Source organism: Hyalella azteca, unplaced genomic scaffold (assembly GCF_000764305.2).
Source record: "Hyalella azteca isolate HAZT.00-mixed unplaced genomic scaffold, Hazt_2.0.2 contig2511, whole genome shotgun sequence".
In the NCBI taxonomy this organism is placed as follows: domain Eukaryota; kingdom Metazoa; phylum Arthropoda; class Malacostraca; order Amphipoda; family Hyalellidae; genus Hyalella; species Hyalella azteca.
This window is the reverse complement of record NW_025932784.1, coordinates 945-16,338: the sequence shown is the minus strand read 5'-3', so window position 1 is coordinate 16,338 and position 15,394 is coordinate 945. Positions and strand designations below refer to the sequence as shown.

At 36.6% G+C, this 15,394-nt stretch overlaps 1 protein-coding gene across 1 annotated transcript; it reads left to right on the top strand.

Moving 5' to 3' along the window:
* The first annotated feature begins 7,552 nt into the window (after positions 1-7,552).
* Positions 7,553-14,800, top strand: LOC108675583. The gene is made up of 5 exons (XM_018163606.2): positions 7,553-7,646; positions 9,944-10,039; positions 12,127-12,260; positions 13,474-13,537; positions 14,262-14,800. The coding sequence occupies exons 3-5, from the start codon at positions 12,175-12,177 to the stop codon at positions 14,526-14,528; spliced, it is 417 nt and encodes a 138-aa protein (XP_018019095.1). The 5' UTR covers positions 7,553-7,646; positions 9,944-10,039; positions 12,127-12,174; the 3' UTR covers positions 14,529-14,800.
* Positions 14,801-15,394: the final 594 nt, after the last annotated feature.

Below are 15,394 nucleotides of genomic sequence, written 5' to 3'. Positions count from 1 at the left end.
TATACAATTAGCATTAAAGTAATCCTGCTATTAATAGATTAATAGAATATCGTCAATAAATTCAGTCAGTAAAATGGGAAGCGAGCCCACTATCACAGTTCCAAAAAACAGGCCCATTATAAAAAAATAAAATAAAAGGGACATTTACCCCCCCAACTTTGCACTGAAATCAGTTGCGCTCGTAATATTCTTAACTCTAACCGTGAGTAAAACTAATCGTTCTTTCATCAGTAGAAAACGTTTAATTTTCGATTTAACCTAGAGCGAGTAACCAAATTGCATTATAATATTTTTGGCGTTTAAGGTCAATAAATTTCTAGGTTTGACAGAATTTTAAATTTAAATTTAAAAAGTTAAGAATGCTATCTCTATTTCAGAAATGGCAGAACTGAAAATCGTGAAATTAGAACAGCCTTTTCGTCGCTTCAAAATGATGAAATTTTGGAGTTTGGGGGAATTTAAAAATTTTTGAACATTTATCAATACTGTTTTTATTTCGAAAACAATTAAACTGACACTCATGAAACTAGAATAGCTTTTTCGCCATTTCAAAATGAATAAATATCTAGGTTTCAGAGAATTTTAAAATTAAATCGTTAAATTAAATTAAGACAGTCTTTTTCTGTTTAAAGAGAATTAATTTCTAGGTTGGAGAGAATTCTCAATTTGAATTTGAAATGTTAATAATACTACTTCTGTTACAGAAACAGCTGAACTGACACCCGTGAAATTAGAACAGCATTTTTGCCGTTCTAGATGGAATAGATTTCTAGGTTAGGGAGAATTCTTAAATTTGAATTTAAAAAGTTATTAACTACTATTTCTTTCTCAAAAACGGTTGAACTGATATTCTTGAAATTATAACAGACCTTTTACCGCTTTAAAACGAATAAATTTCTAGGTTTGGGAGAACGTTCGAATTAAATTCAAAAAGTTATGAATACTAATTCTACTTTTGGAACGGCTGAACTGATACACGTAAAATTACAAGACTTTTAGCCGCTAGAAAGTGAATTAATTTCTAGGTTTGGGAGAATTTTCAAGTTGAATTTGCAAAGTTATGAAAACAAATTCTATTTTAGAAATGGCTGAGCTGATACTGGTGTAAATATAACGTACTTTTTACGGCTTTCAAGTGAATAAATGTCTAGGTTCGAGAGAACTTGCAAGCTGAATTTAAAAAGGTATGAATTCTGATTCTATTTTAGAAACAGCTGGACTGATACCCGTGAAATTATAGCAGACTTCTTGCCGCTTCATAGTGAATAAATTTCTTTTCGGAGAACTTTCGAGTTGAATTTAAATAGTAATGAATAATAATTCTATTTTTGAAATGGCTGAATCGATACTCTTCAAATTATAACAGGCTTTTAACCGCTTTGAAGTGAATAAATTTCTAGGTTTAATAGAACTTTCGAGTTGGATTAAAAAAAGTATGAATACTAATTCTATTTCAGAAATGCCTCAACTGATACTCGTGAAATTATAAGAGACTTTTTATCGCTTCAAAGTCAATAAATTTCTAGATTTAGGTGAACTTTCGAGTAGAATTTAAAATGTTATGAATACCAATTTCGTTATAGAAACGACTGAACTGATAGTCGTGAAATTCTAGCACCATTTCTGCAGCTTGAAGGTGAATAAGTTTCTAGGTTTGGGTGAACTCTCGAGTAATATTCAAAAAGTAATGAATACTAATTCTATTTTTAGAAACGGCTGAACTGATACTCGTGAAACTATTCAGACTTTTAACCGCATTAAAGGGAATAAATTTCTTGGTTTAGGAAAACTTTCGCGTTGAATTTTAGAGGTTGTGAATACTAATTCTATTTCAGAAACGGCTGAACTTATACTCGCAAAATTATGGCAAACTTTTTATCGCTTTATAGTGAATAATTTTTTTGGTTTGAGAGAACTTTCGACTTGAATACAATAAGTTATGAATTCTAATTCTATTTTAGAAATGGCAGAACTGATACCCGTGAAATTATAACAGACTTAGTGACGCTTGAAAGTGAATAAATTTCTTGATTTGGAAGAACTTTCGAGTTGAATTTAAAAAGTTATGAGTACCAATTTCATCATAGAAATGAATGAACTGATACTCGTGAAATTATAAAGAGACTTTTCGCTGCTTTAAAGTAAATAAATTTCTAGGTTTGGGAGCACTTTCGAGTTGAATTTTTTGAGTTATGAATACAAATTATATTTTGGAAACGGCTGAACTGATACTCGTGAAATTCTAACAGATTTTCTGTATCTTTTAAGGTGAACAAATTTCTAGGTTTGTGTGAACTCTCGGGTAATATTAAAAAAATTATGCATAATAATTCCATTTTTTTGAAACGGCTTAACAAATACTCGTGAAATTATAAATGACTTTTTACCACTTCAAAGGGAATAAATATCTAGGTTTGGGAGAGCTTTCGAGTTGAATTTAAAAAGTTATGAATACCAATTATATTTCAGAAACGGCTGAACAGATGCTCGTGAAATTAAAACAGACTTTCTGACGCGTGAAAGTGAATAAATTCGTAGGTTTGAGATAACATTCCAGTTGTATTTAAAAAAAGTTATGAACACTAATTCTATTTTAGCAATGGCTGAACTGATACTCATGAAGTTATAACAGATCTTCTGCCGCTTTAAAGCAAACAAATTTTTAGGTTTCGGAGAACTTTCAAGTTGAATTTAAAGGGACCGTACGTAACGGTCGAGTAAATTTTTTTTTATTTACGGACGAAGCGTTTTGAAACTTGATACACATATGTAAAACAGAAATCGATGACTTCTTTCTTCGTGTGAATTTTTTGAAAAATTAAAGAAATCCCCCCCCACCTCCACTCTTCCAATATATGTCAAACCATGAACAAACTCGAAAAATGGGTTCCTAGAGTCGCTAGGTATTGTCTTTACGAATCGAATGGTATGTCTTTCATTGCTGTAGCTTGAACACTGTAGGGGCTGTTAAGTTTTTAATATGGCGTTTTTCTTATTTATAACTTTTTTAAGAGAGCCAATTAAATTAAAATTTATTAAAAACAGAAGAATATGCCAAAAAATTCTTGATATTGTAGCCCAAGCTTTTCCATTGGCAATTATTTGCATTTAGGGTTTTATTTATTTTATTTATTCCCACATGAGCACACGTTACAATGAAAAATAAAAAGAGACGTGAAATAAAATAGCAAGGCTTCCAGGTGAATGCCCATATAAGCTAAAAAAGCCTCGAGGCAAAACAATAGGTACAAAACTCAATTCCAATGATAACGAGGCGACGATTAGAACAAATAAGTAACAAATTTCTAAAATAATCAAAACCATTGACAAAAGCCTTAAAAAACTGATAACCGTATGTCATAGTAGGAAAATCAGCATAAAAGAGGCAATGCCCACATTACACTTAGTAAAACAGAGTACAACTACAAACATCTAGTCAAAATGCCAAAAACTTGCATAATAATCGAATTCAAATTAATACTGGTTCTTTTTTAATACACGCTCATTTGAGCGAAGAGGCTTCGCTAAAAACCGTCTTCAGTACGCCAAAAGATCATTTCAAATTTAAAAGACTGCCGTTTGGTCTAATCGACTCTCCTTGCATATTTAAATCTCTAGTGACTGCAGCACTGAATTATTGCTTGGAATCTCTGCATTATGTCTATCTAGACGATGTTATTCTTTTCTCAAAAACTGAAAACGTGCACATGAACCACATTATAGACGCTTTGCGAAAAATTCGCGATTTCGGGTTAAAGATAAAACTCGAGATAAGTGAGTGATGCAAGAAATAAGTTAAATTCCTTGGACATATTGTCTTAATTAACGGAGTGAAAGTTGACGATGGGAAATTTGAGTGTATCTTTCTCATATTTTTGTACCTATTGCTTGCCCTTGCAAACTCATCTCCGATAATGCGAAAGAATTTTAAAGTGATCTCATTCGTAGTTTGTATGAGCATTTCGGAATTCAGAAGTTAGAAATATAGCCCCCCCCCATTCAGCAAGTTTGGGTCTATATAGCTGAACGAAAGAACCAAAACATTATTAGAGTACTTGAACATTTTGTGACAGCAGAAAATTTTTGTGAGTGGGGAATATTTCTCCACGAATGCATGAGTGCGATAAATACTGCATTTACCGTAATATTTGTGATTCACCCAATTTCACGTTATTCGCAACTGACAAAAATCACACCGCAGCTTTTGCATCACAAATGCCAATCTATAACTATTCTGATCATTACTGGGTTGCAACTCAAAGATTTACGAAAATTCGAGAATATTTGAAAAAAGTATTAGATGAAAAGTAAACATGTCTGAATATCTAGCTCAGAAAAACAAAGATACGAGGAAATGCAAGCTTTCCATAGGAGACCGTTGCTTTGTAAAACGCGTCCCTCACGAAAATGACGTAGAAAATACACTGCAAACTTTGAAAGCCCATATACTGTAATCGAACAACTTACTTATAAAAGAATACTTATAAAATGATAATAAAATATTTATAAGAATCAACATACTGTGACCGGAAAAATCAGACGTTCTCATATCCATAACATTCTCACGCGTTATTAGTCGAGAGGTTACCATCATGTTTCAGAAATCGATACTGCCTTAATGCTCATGCGTGTTGAAGAAAAAAGCGTCATGGAAGCAGTTTCAATACCAAACATTTTATATTGTGCGAAACGAAGTATTGCTCTCTATGATAGAAGAATAGACTTATCGTGAGAATATTTTGATCATATCGTCCGACACTGAGTAATGATGTTTTCACATTTTCGCATTGGCATGAAATGAGTTTTATGCTTACGCTTACTTTTCTTACTTATTTCAAGTATTGAATGAACGACTGAATGTTCATTCGAAAATTGATTCTCGTGAAGAGATGTAGTAAGCTCTAGTACATCTCTTCTCTAGTACTAGACTCTAATAAGCTCTAATAAGCTCTAGTAAGCTGTGAAGACTTCTCAAACGCTCAGTTATCTAATTGTATTCTACTGGTTTTTACAGTGTTAACGGATAATACAAGCATGTAAGTGTGAACGATTATTGAATGTTCATTATTTAATGTATTGAACAATCGTTGAATTATCGAATTCAAGTACAAATTGTGAATCGTTGAAATAGTAGATTACATATAATCTCTAAAGAACACATTAATTTTTTTAACGTAACTGCAGTAATAATGGGAAAAGTATTGTTACAAATTGAATTCTTAAAAATTGCGACACTATACAATGTATTACAACTCAGTATTTATAACTACTGTATGTCTTACATTTTTCTGTATGCAAAACTATGTGAATATTAGGATACGTAGTGACCAGTACGAGTTTTTTAGGGCCTATATACCTTCAAAAAAGTTAAGAGATCGTAAGTTCATCAGCCAATCATTGACGGCCTTTCGAGCAAAATCCACCAATCATAGACAAGAAAATAGAGCGTAAGCACTTATACGTTCACTTAGCGAATTTTGGAAGTATGGCCCCAGGAAGCCACAACTGATGGCAACCTTGCTGTGGTTNCACTGAAACTGGTAAGTGGATCGTTCTTTGTAACTATTGAATTTCCTGGTCACAGGTATCTAGCAGACTCGCTTGCTAACATGATCACGATCGCAGAAGGCAAGATCTGCAAGTCCCGCTCGGGAAATGATTTTTAAGCTCGACTGCGTCCATAAGAGTTTGGTGGGAACAATTCTCTGTAAACTTGTGTGCATATGTTTGATCAGGTTATGAAAGATTTGGATATGAAGGACCGTCGTCAGTTTCTCGTTTATAACTTTGATTGCCTGAAAAAAGATAAAAGGCACCTTGAACTTATATTATCAACCCACTAAGGCACCTTGAGCATACATTACCAACCCAATAATGCACCTTCACCATATATTATCAAGCCACTAAAGCGCCTTGAGCTAATATTATCAACCCAGTAATGCATCTTGAACATATATTATCAACCTATGAAGGCACAGTGACCTCATATAATTTCAAGTCATTAATTATTCATCCCCCCTTAACACGCTACTTCAGAATTAAAGCAGCCCTCGTTAGTTTTTATTGTCACGTGATATAAAGTTCAGATTAAAGAACTGCAATCATCTGGAGCTACTGCATCAATACGGTTGGGAAACTTTCTCGCCACGCAACGCTAATGACTTATAGCTCAGTGACGTACCGATTAATATTTCATGGCTTTAATGTCTTACAGCTTAACGTCTTACGGCTTTATTTCTTACGGCTTTATGTCTCACGGCTTAACGTATTACGGCTTTATGACTTACGCCTCAACGTCTTACGGCTTTATATCTTACAGCTTTATGTCTTACAGCTTTATGTCTTACAGCTTAACGTCTTACGGCTTTATGACTTACGCCTCAACGTCTTACGGCTTTATGTCTTACGGCTTAATGCCTTACGGTTTCATGTCTTACGGCTTTATGTCTTACGGCTTCATGTCTTACGGCTTTATGTCTTACGGCTTTATGTCTAACGGCTTAACGTCTCACGACCCAAAGTCTCACGACGTCGCAGTGTCAGCACACGCGATGTGCACATTATCCCAACTCTCCCTGCTGCAATGGCCTTCATAACGTGTTCGAGAACTAGTGAACTTCATAACGTGTTCGAGAAAAAAAAAGTTCACTTCTTACTGTTGAATAAGAGATGCCCTCGCCCCCAGGTTACAGTTGCAAGTTATTTTTCAAGACTCGACTTTTTCATATCTTCAATTCTTTAATTCTAAGCAACCTAAAGCATTTCGTTTCATTTCACAATGAGGAATGTTCGATAATTTTTTCTATGATTTATTTTTCGTTACTGAAAAGGTTTCTGTCGATGTCTAACTTGGTTGTAGATTCATATATATATTACAAATAATTTTAACCATTTATTATTATGGTTAATATTATGATTTTACTTAAATTATATTTAATCAAAGTCGGGAATTGAAGGTCTTTAACATTCATACTTACGATGTTGTACTCTCAATCATACATGCAATTTCTTTTCCTGGTTCATTTACGCAACTCCGTTCCCTCATTCATACAAGCGATTTCTGCCTTTATTTATACATACGATAAAGTTCCCTCATAAATAACTGTAATTTCGTTCTTTCATTTATTCAGTTGATTTTATTCCATTATTCATGTACGCTATAACATTGCCAAGCTTCCAAAGAACACATGGGATTTAGGCTTAACGAAACGTTTAAAATAATGACCCTAAGTTTCCCACCAAAACTATGTACGTAATTAAATTCACAAAATCAACGAGCATATATGAAGGGACACGTAATTTCTGTCGATGCATAAATAATTTATCTAAATATTGTTATGTATCAGGAATAACAGAAAAGATTGCTGATTTTAACAGACCCTGAACAGTGCTGCGACAATGCGACACAAAGAAACCAATGACAACGGCAGCATTCAACAATATACCCCGAAAAATGCAGCTGCAATGCGGCACAACGCAACCCATGACAACGCCAACATATTCGTCGTATCGTTGGCCTCTGGCGAGGCACACGGCAGTCAGCAGTCGTCGAGGCCGGATTGTGGCGTTAGTGTAGCACACGTCAGTCAGCAGTGAGCAGCTGGTCAGGTCGTGCAGAGGCTGTTCGTGCTCGCTGAGAAGACTTGGTGAGTGCGATGGTCATTAGTGGTCTGACTCAATTTCTTACAAAGTCTGAGGGAGTAAGCTATAATAACTAGCCAGAGTTGGAATGATGCGCTGTTCAGCCATTTTACCCTTATTATTACATTTGACTGCATTTTTCAAATCAGCTGAAAAATGCGGTGAGAAACATGTACGGTTTAAATAAAAATATTCATTTGATAAATGAAATAAATACTTTGGTTGACGCTAGGAACGGTCATTCTTTCCGTTTTTGCGAGGGGTTACATTCATTGGGTATTAAGTCCAGAATTAGTTTGAAGTCAATGAATCATGTGGCAATATTGTGAAATTGAGATTTGATCCGATCTTAGAAGGCTACTTGCGGGACAGTAGGTCGTGCAATATCATAAGTTGTGCTTTACCAGCACAATACAGGGCTAATCCGCGTCGTGATAATATAGCGTCGATGACCATTTTTTTGCATTGCATCGTACAAATACTATAAAGGAAATTTATACATAGGTATTGACTTATAATGGCGCAAACCTCTTAAATGTAACAAAGAAATCATGTTACAAAAGTACTTAAGTGAATCTAATTATTTTATCTCATTTATTTGAAACAAAAGTCCTATATATTGAATTATATAGCGTTAGGCAACCACTCAACAAGTAGCTGATGGCAGTCAGTACGCCACCAATCCACCTGGCCCAATTAATAATCATATGTGCTCCACACTTAATTTTTGTTTGGGTATCAAAATTCGCTCAAGTACGCGTTGCGAGCTAAGTACACGAAGCGGCTTAGGTACACGTAACATGTTACGTGAGTAATGCTCAAAGTGAAGTGAACTGCAGATAAAATGTATGAAAAAATTTTTAAAGACCACGTTTTTCATGTGGACTAAAAAGTTGAAAATAATTTTTCGGCAGCTACTGATCTCTGTTTGCTTTCATTCTCTTGGTCTCTTGTATTTCAGTTAAAATATTTTACAACATCTAAAACGAAAAACGTGAAACGTGCAACAAATTATTGATTATTGTATTGTCATCGGGAGCTGAGCTTCCCTAAAAGTTTCAGAGCGCTAGCTAGCGGGAAAGTTGGTGAAATATCGATTGCAAGATTTGATCATCACAAACAGACAGACAGACAGACAGACAGACAGACGGACACGAAAGCGAGCTAAGAAAAACGTGGTAATAAAACACATGTACACAATGCTGCGTCAATCAATTACGTCTTGTGATACTATTTTATGTAGCAGTAACACAAGTCGTGATTGGTTGACGTACATATGCTGACGTAGTCAGCCATCGGGGTGGCACACGGCTAACGATGCTTAATTAGCATTAAATTAAGTATCGTACTTTCTAAGCATTATTACTAAGTAAGTAATACTAAGTACAAAGTACTTAGCATTATTAACACCTGAATTTTCTAGCAAAAGTGATTTTTAAATAATTTTAGCGGACTGACAGTTAGCGGAACTAAATTTAGCGGAAGCTAGTTGGTCCGCTGCTAATCCGATAAGGAAGAAGTTAGCTTCGCTAATTAGTGGTTAGCGGATTAGCGGAACTATGTACACCACTGCTTATAACAATGAAGACTTAGTAACAGATGTACAAAGAATGTTAAGGTAAAATTCATGAAATAATGACTTTTAATGAAATCCACTGTGATATTTACCTCCTCTCCATACTGAAATGTATCAACTGAAAATTCAAGTCAATATTTTGGAACAATACATTGGAAAGTTATTTTGAAATACATGTTTTAGAAACCGTGTTAAAAGCGAGGGACGATAATGAAAATTAACAGAGAAATCATTTGTATTTCCTTCTCAAAGTTTGAGGTGTCTCATAATTGGAAGATCGAACTGGAAAAACTTCGTTGCTACTGAAGTTTCTATTGGAGAAATTTATTGATTTTCCCATATTTTTTTCAATAATAAATTTAAAATCATCTATTTGCTCACGAAAAGCAGTAGCAATAGTAGTGAATATCTTGAAAATATTCCTAAAATACGAAAAAGAAAAGAGTGTTGCAATCGAACATTTCGAGGATATTGCTTCTGTAATTGATCCAAGCGATATAGATCATTGGAAAATAATTATTGTTAATTTTTGCATGAAATTACGACGGAAAAGGGTAAAAATGTGGTGATATAGTTGCTACCACCGAAATTTTCTAGATTATAATTTTAGCTATGGCTCTCCATTTTTCTGAATTTTTCTGAGCATGTTTTGGTTTTAATCCCATTTCATTAACTGTCGATCTTAGAAACATTATCAATAAGAATGTTTTCTTTGCATATTTACAGATAATCTGAATCCTATATACATCTACTGACGGCATCTGGGAGAGTTGTGGCAGCTAATATTTACTGTTGCAACTATAGCCACTTATCGTTTTAACGGTAAGTAAGTTTAGGAATGAAGCAAGTATTAGCTGTCGGTATTTTCTCATCTGTAGCTGCCTCAGTGTCTTTAGAGATCGCACAAATAAGTTTAAGGGAGTTTCGGGGTCTGCCATTTTTATTTCGCATACCATCTACATCTACCATAATTTCGTGGTTCAGTACCGAAGATCATTAATGGATTAACACTAGTTTAAAAATGAGTTTCATCAATTGATAGTGTTATAGTCTGATGGCAGTAGATGTTAGAAACTCATTACCAATAAATTCTGCTAAATGTGAATTCTTTCACTTTCAAAATAGAATTTTCAATCACAATATGTAGCAATTTGTGTTTAGAAACAACTAAAAACTTGTTGTACATCCGTCAATGTTAAATGTTTTCCCCAAGAACGATGAGACCAAAAAGGATTCACCAAAATTCAAAACTTATCAAAGATTCATTTGGCAGGTCATAGAAATTTACACAAAGTTAGGTACATGCGAACCGTTACTAATAAGATCCTTACTTGCCTTCATTCACCGCCAAGTAAGCCCCGTTAGTTGTTCATGTGCCCAGCTACTCGCCGCTCACCGGCGCCATGAAACAAACATATTTGCTTCTATGCGTTCCTGGTATGAAACAGAAAGGTTTGTTCTTATTTGCCGCTGTTCGCTCCTCGCTAACGAAGCAGTGGGTAACCGTCTACACTAGGCAAGTATCCCGAAAATTTACTACCGACCAAATTTTGCCTCGCGTGCGGGCATCTTAAATTAGTATATTAGTTCATATCATGACGTGTGGAATTAGTTCCATTCTATTCAAATTTATGCCAGCTACTTATGTAAAACAATTAAATTTATATCGGCGTAAATGATTAAAAAATGATTGTGTTTAACCAGTGGATTCAGATACTTCGTGAGACGAACTGCTGGGTCCAGTGTACGGAGGAGCTCAGGATGTCCGTCGGTGGTCTGGTCCTCTTTGGACTGGTTACTGGTAACCCAAGGAGTTCTGTTCTGACCGCTGAAGCGGAAGGTGTGCTGTGCTGAGCTCCCATGACGAAAGCCGGCTTCAGCCGGCTGCCACGTCATCGTTCTCAAATTTTAAGTGCCCGTGGATGCTGTACATTGCTGTCTCGCTCCGAGGCGTTGTGTCATTCAGCCGTCAAGAAACATGGACAACTCTTCAGAACACCTAAATTTGTTGCTGAACCTAATTTTTCCTTACTAACACCGTAATTTCCTTAAACCGTCCTGTCATGGGGCCACATTGAACTAGTATTCAGAGGCTCCCATAAACTTTAAAAAAAAAAAAAAGGACTGGTAACCGAAGTGGTTCTTCCAGTCTGGACTGTTCAAGAGGCGGGTGTGGCGTCGCAGGTGGCGTGTGCAGCTCGTTGTAGTCAACACGATGCTTGCGGAGGATTCAAATGGAACTCTTCTTCAGTGAGAAATTTAACACAAATTTTCTAGCTGTTGACAGAATAAGTTAATCAACGTACGCTCTAAAATTTAAGGCCATTTAGAGGCGCAAAGCAAATTTGCTGGCTGACAGTAATTTGCTTCATCGTTAAGTAGTGAAAAAACTCTTTCAAAGAAGCTTTTGGTGATCAAGTCTGTTCAGAACGTACGTACCAATCCCAACGCTCCAACGGACACTTTTTCCAGTAAGGCAAAGATTACATTACAGTTGGATTACATACGTCTGAGGTCTTGTGCGGTGAGGTCGACTTAGTTGGGGTGGTTTGAGGGCTGATGCTGGCTGGGGATGACTGTGAGGATGAAGGTAGACGAGGCCGTGAAGAAGGCTTAGTTCCTTAGCCGTCTGGGAATAGGCCCTTCGGTTTCGGAGCGTGAGAGGGAAGGGCATGAGGATGGAGGAGAGGAAGAGAAAACATAGATAATCTGGTTGTAGTTCAGACGTATATACGAACGAATGTTGGAAGCAGACGTACAGAAAAAGATATGTTACACTTTCTTCGTAAAAAGAGCGGGCTTCTGAGAGGTTGCTCTTTCTGTAGGCTTAGAGCGAGAGTACAATCACCAATGTTTGCTTCCATGAATCGAAATGGCGCTCATCAATTGCTTCCTTGTTGCTACCGCAGTGCTTCCTGGTGGTGGTAGCTTCGGTGCCTGGCGCCGTGAATGGCGCGATGACGAGCGTGTTCAGACTCAACTCTTACAGGACGAACTACCACCTGTACGAATTCCCTCCTCCGCCAGCTGCCATCGGTCCCCCGTGAGTTAAGCTGATTATTTGTAGACTTTTTTGATGTAAGCTACAAGAGAATTTCTCCTTGCATATGAGCCAAATGTAGGTATAGTTGGATGATTTTTTTAGCTATCGCTATACAAGTGAATTAATAACACAAGGCTATTAGTACGCGAATAGATTTTTTCGTTCATTTTTCATGCCGCAAGAGTTTCTCATTTCACACATTTGAAGAATGCATGTAATTATTTAATCCCCATTCCAACAAGAGACATGAACTATGTGTTCAGTTTACATCAAAAGCAAACCGAAAAATCGATCAACCGAATACCCAAGCAAACAATCGAGGACGAGGGCGCCGGGACGGACGTGGATGCATAATGAGCCAGAATCTCCAACATGCCGGAAGCCATGTGTTCACTTAAACGGCGACTCTTTAATGGGCGCTTGATAAAGTTATTGATTGGTTGAACAAATTATTTTTTTGTCCTTTGTACTTTCGTGCTAATTTTATCCCCAAACACGTTTCAGCGAGTAAGAATGAGGAATACTGAAGGAAATGAATTTAAAGGACATACATCATCCAAGGTTAGTGGAAACATTGCAAAGACCTCCAACATACAAGGTAAGTGGATACATTTCAAAGACCTTCATCATCTAAGGTAAGTGGATGTATTTCAAAGACCTACATCATCAAAGGCGATTGGATGCATTTCATAGATCAATAACGTCTAAGGTAAGTGGATACATTTCACAGATCTATATCACCAAAGGCAAGTGGATTCATTTTATAGACCGTCATAAGCTAAGGTAAGTGACTACATTCCAAAGACCTACATCATCTAAGATTCTAAGGTAAATGGATACATTTCACAGATCTTCATCATAACGTACGTGAATAAATTTAAAAAATCTTCAAAATTTAACTTTAATGGCTCACTTTCGAAGACCTTTCAATTTCGTTTCTGTCTGGCGATGCATTGTTGTAGTATTTTAGGAAGGACCCCAAAGAATGTATAGGCGGAATTGATCTACGTAAAATTGTTCATTCGATGTTATCATATAGCTGATGTCACGGTTGATAGTCAATATAAGCTCCATCTCAGATGGGAGAGTCAATCAATTGCTGGGACGGACCTCAAAATTATTCCCTTGATAGTGGTCGAAGACCATCAATCATGATATTCAAGGTTAAGAATATTAATTTGCATCATTTATTAATAATAAACTTCATTTGTAGATACGCACTGGACACCTGTCGGAACAACAGCATGGATCTGGTGCCATACCCCGTCACCCTAAAGGTAAGTAAGTCACTAAGTCAGACTTTCGGTCCCAATAATCTGAATGTCTTGGGCGTTGGAAGTCAAGGATGTTCTGCCCAATTAATAACCAGAATTGCATCGGGAGCGCAGGAAATTTACATTATTTACAATAATATCATGGATCAGTTAACGACTATACCCTACGCATAGTATAAAAGCATGCCTGGCACCAACTGGGGCTTTTCGCAGGAGGATATATTTTCTGTGGATTCGTACGATTAACGCAATTTGTTTTTTAATAACGGATTAAATTGTTTAATTTCGGATAAAGAAATTAATTAATTGTTATTTTGCCCTCAATGATTATGAAAACATGCCTGTAATATCTCTCAACCAACTGTAAGATCACATGCTGACATAAAAATAACTTCTGGCACCTTAGGAGCAAGGAAGTCGACGTTTTGCAACTCGACACAAAATTTTGGTAAAATCGTGACCTGATACATGCAACTTTTTATAAAATAACGCCACTCTGCTTCGCTCATCCACCGTCTGCTGAGTTATTCAGTTAGACCATAAAGAGGTTCAGCATCAGCTGCTTCTTCGCGTATCTTACACGATTTTGTGCACCTTGCAGCGATATATTCGGGAGTCAACCGTTTTAGTAGTCGACTCTTTTTCATGAACGGATTGACGTCGACCTAACGCGGTCCCATTAATAGTAAAAATGAGGTAAATCTGATTAAATTTTTACCAATGTCAGGACAGGGCGAGTTTGAGCATCCGGCAGAAGCCTCGCTTCTTCTTAGACATGATACGTGCCAGCGACGGCTCGTACGTCACTCTGAGCTCCGGAGTTCCAGTGCCGAACACGGTCATCTACGGCTGGATGCCGTTGCCGGGAAATCCTAATGGCGGCATCAATCGATGCATTGGAATTGGCGGCCCGGACCTCTTGTTCTACGACTTCGACTGCAGTTTCACGACTATCACCGCTGGAGTCATTTGCGTCTACAGTGCATTACAGTAATACACGCACTCTGTTGAACTGACTCGAAGAAAGTTGCCTTTGAGCAAACTTCGTCAGAACTATTACGTGACAATAATGACTGGAAACAGTGTTCTTTGTGTAGACTATTTGCATTCGCTTTTTCTTCATATTGTACGTCAATCGTTATTAGCCTCTATTGGCACTAAATTCAGGCACTAAATTCAAGTATTGGCACTAAATACAACGAGCTGTAGTGGTGCATTGGTGAGAGACTGTCTGTCGCACCCAGCTCCCGGGTTCAAGTCCCACTGAGGACAAGTTCTTCCGGGAAGCTCAGCTCATGGTCAACTCAGCCATTCATCCAACTCTGGTTGATAAATGAGTACCTGGCTTGTCTTGACCTGCGTGTTTTAGTAAACAATTGAATGAATATTGCAGAATGTGCTGAATCTTGAGTCGCTATGCAGGGTCTACCGGATCTCAGTTCGTAATCCCGGTGTTCGCAGCGAATTAAATTTTCTGCATGATCTGACTCAAAAGATTTCAATATATATGATTAGTCAGTCGTCATGGATACAAAACTGATTTACACAAACTATTTCCTTCATTCACTTCAGTTCTCAAGCACCCTGAAAGTTAAGTTGAGCATTAAATTAATCAAAAAGTTATCAATTTTTACAACACTTATCTTTAACTTCACTTCTTGTTGTCTGTCTGCGCTACAAATCTTATAATCGATATTTAACACACGTCTACCTCTCCAATCGATCTGAAATTTTTACACTTGTGTAAAGTTGGAGACAACGCATGAATTAATTGACAGAATAAATAATTTGGAGAATTTAAAAAATTTTATTTTTACAATTTGAAAAATTAAAAAAATAATTTAGTCTGCTACATGTCTT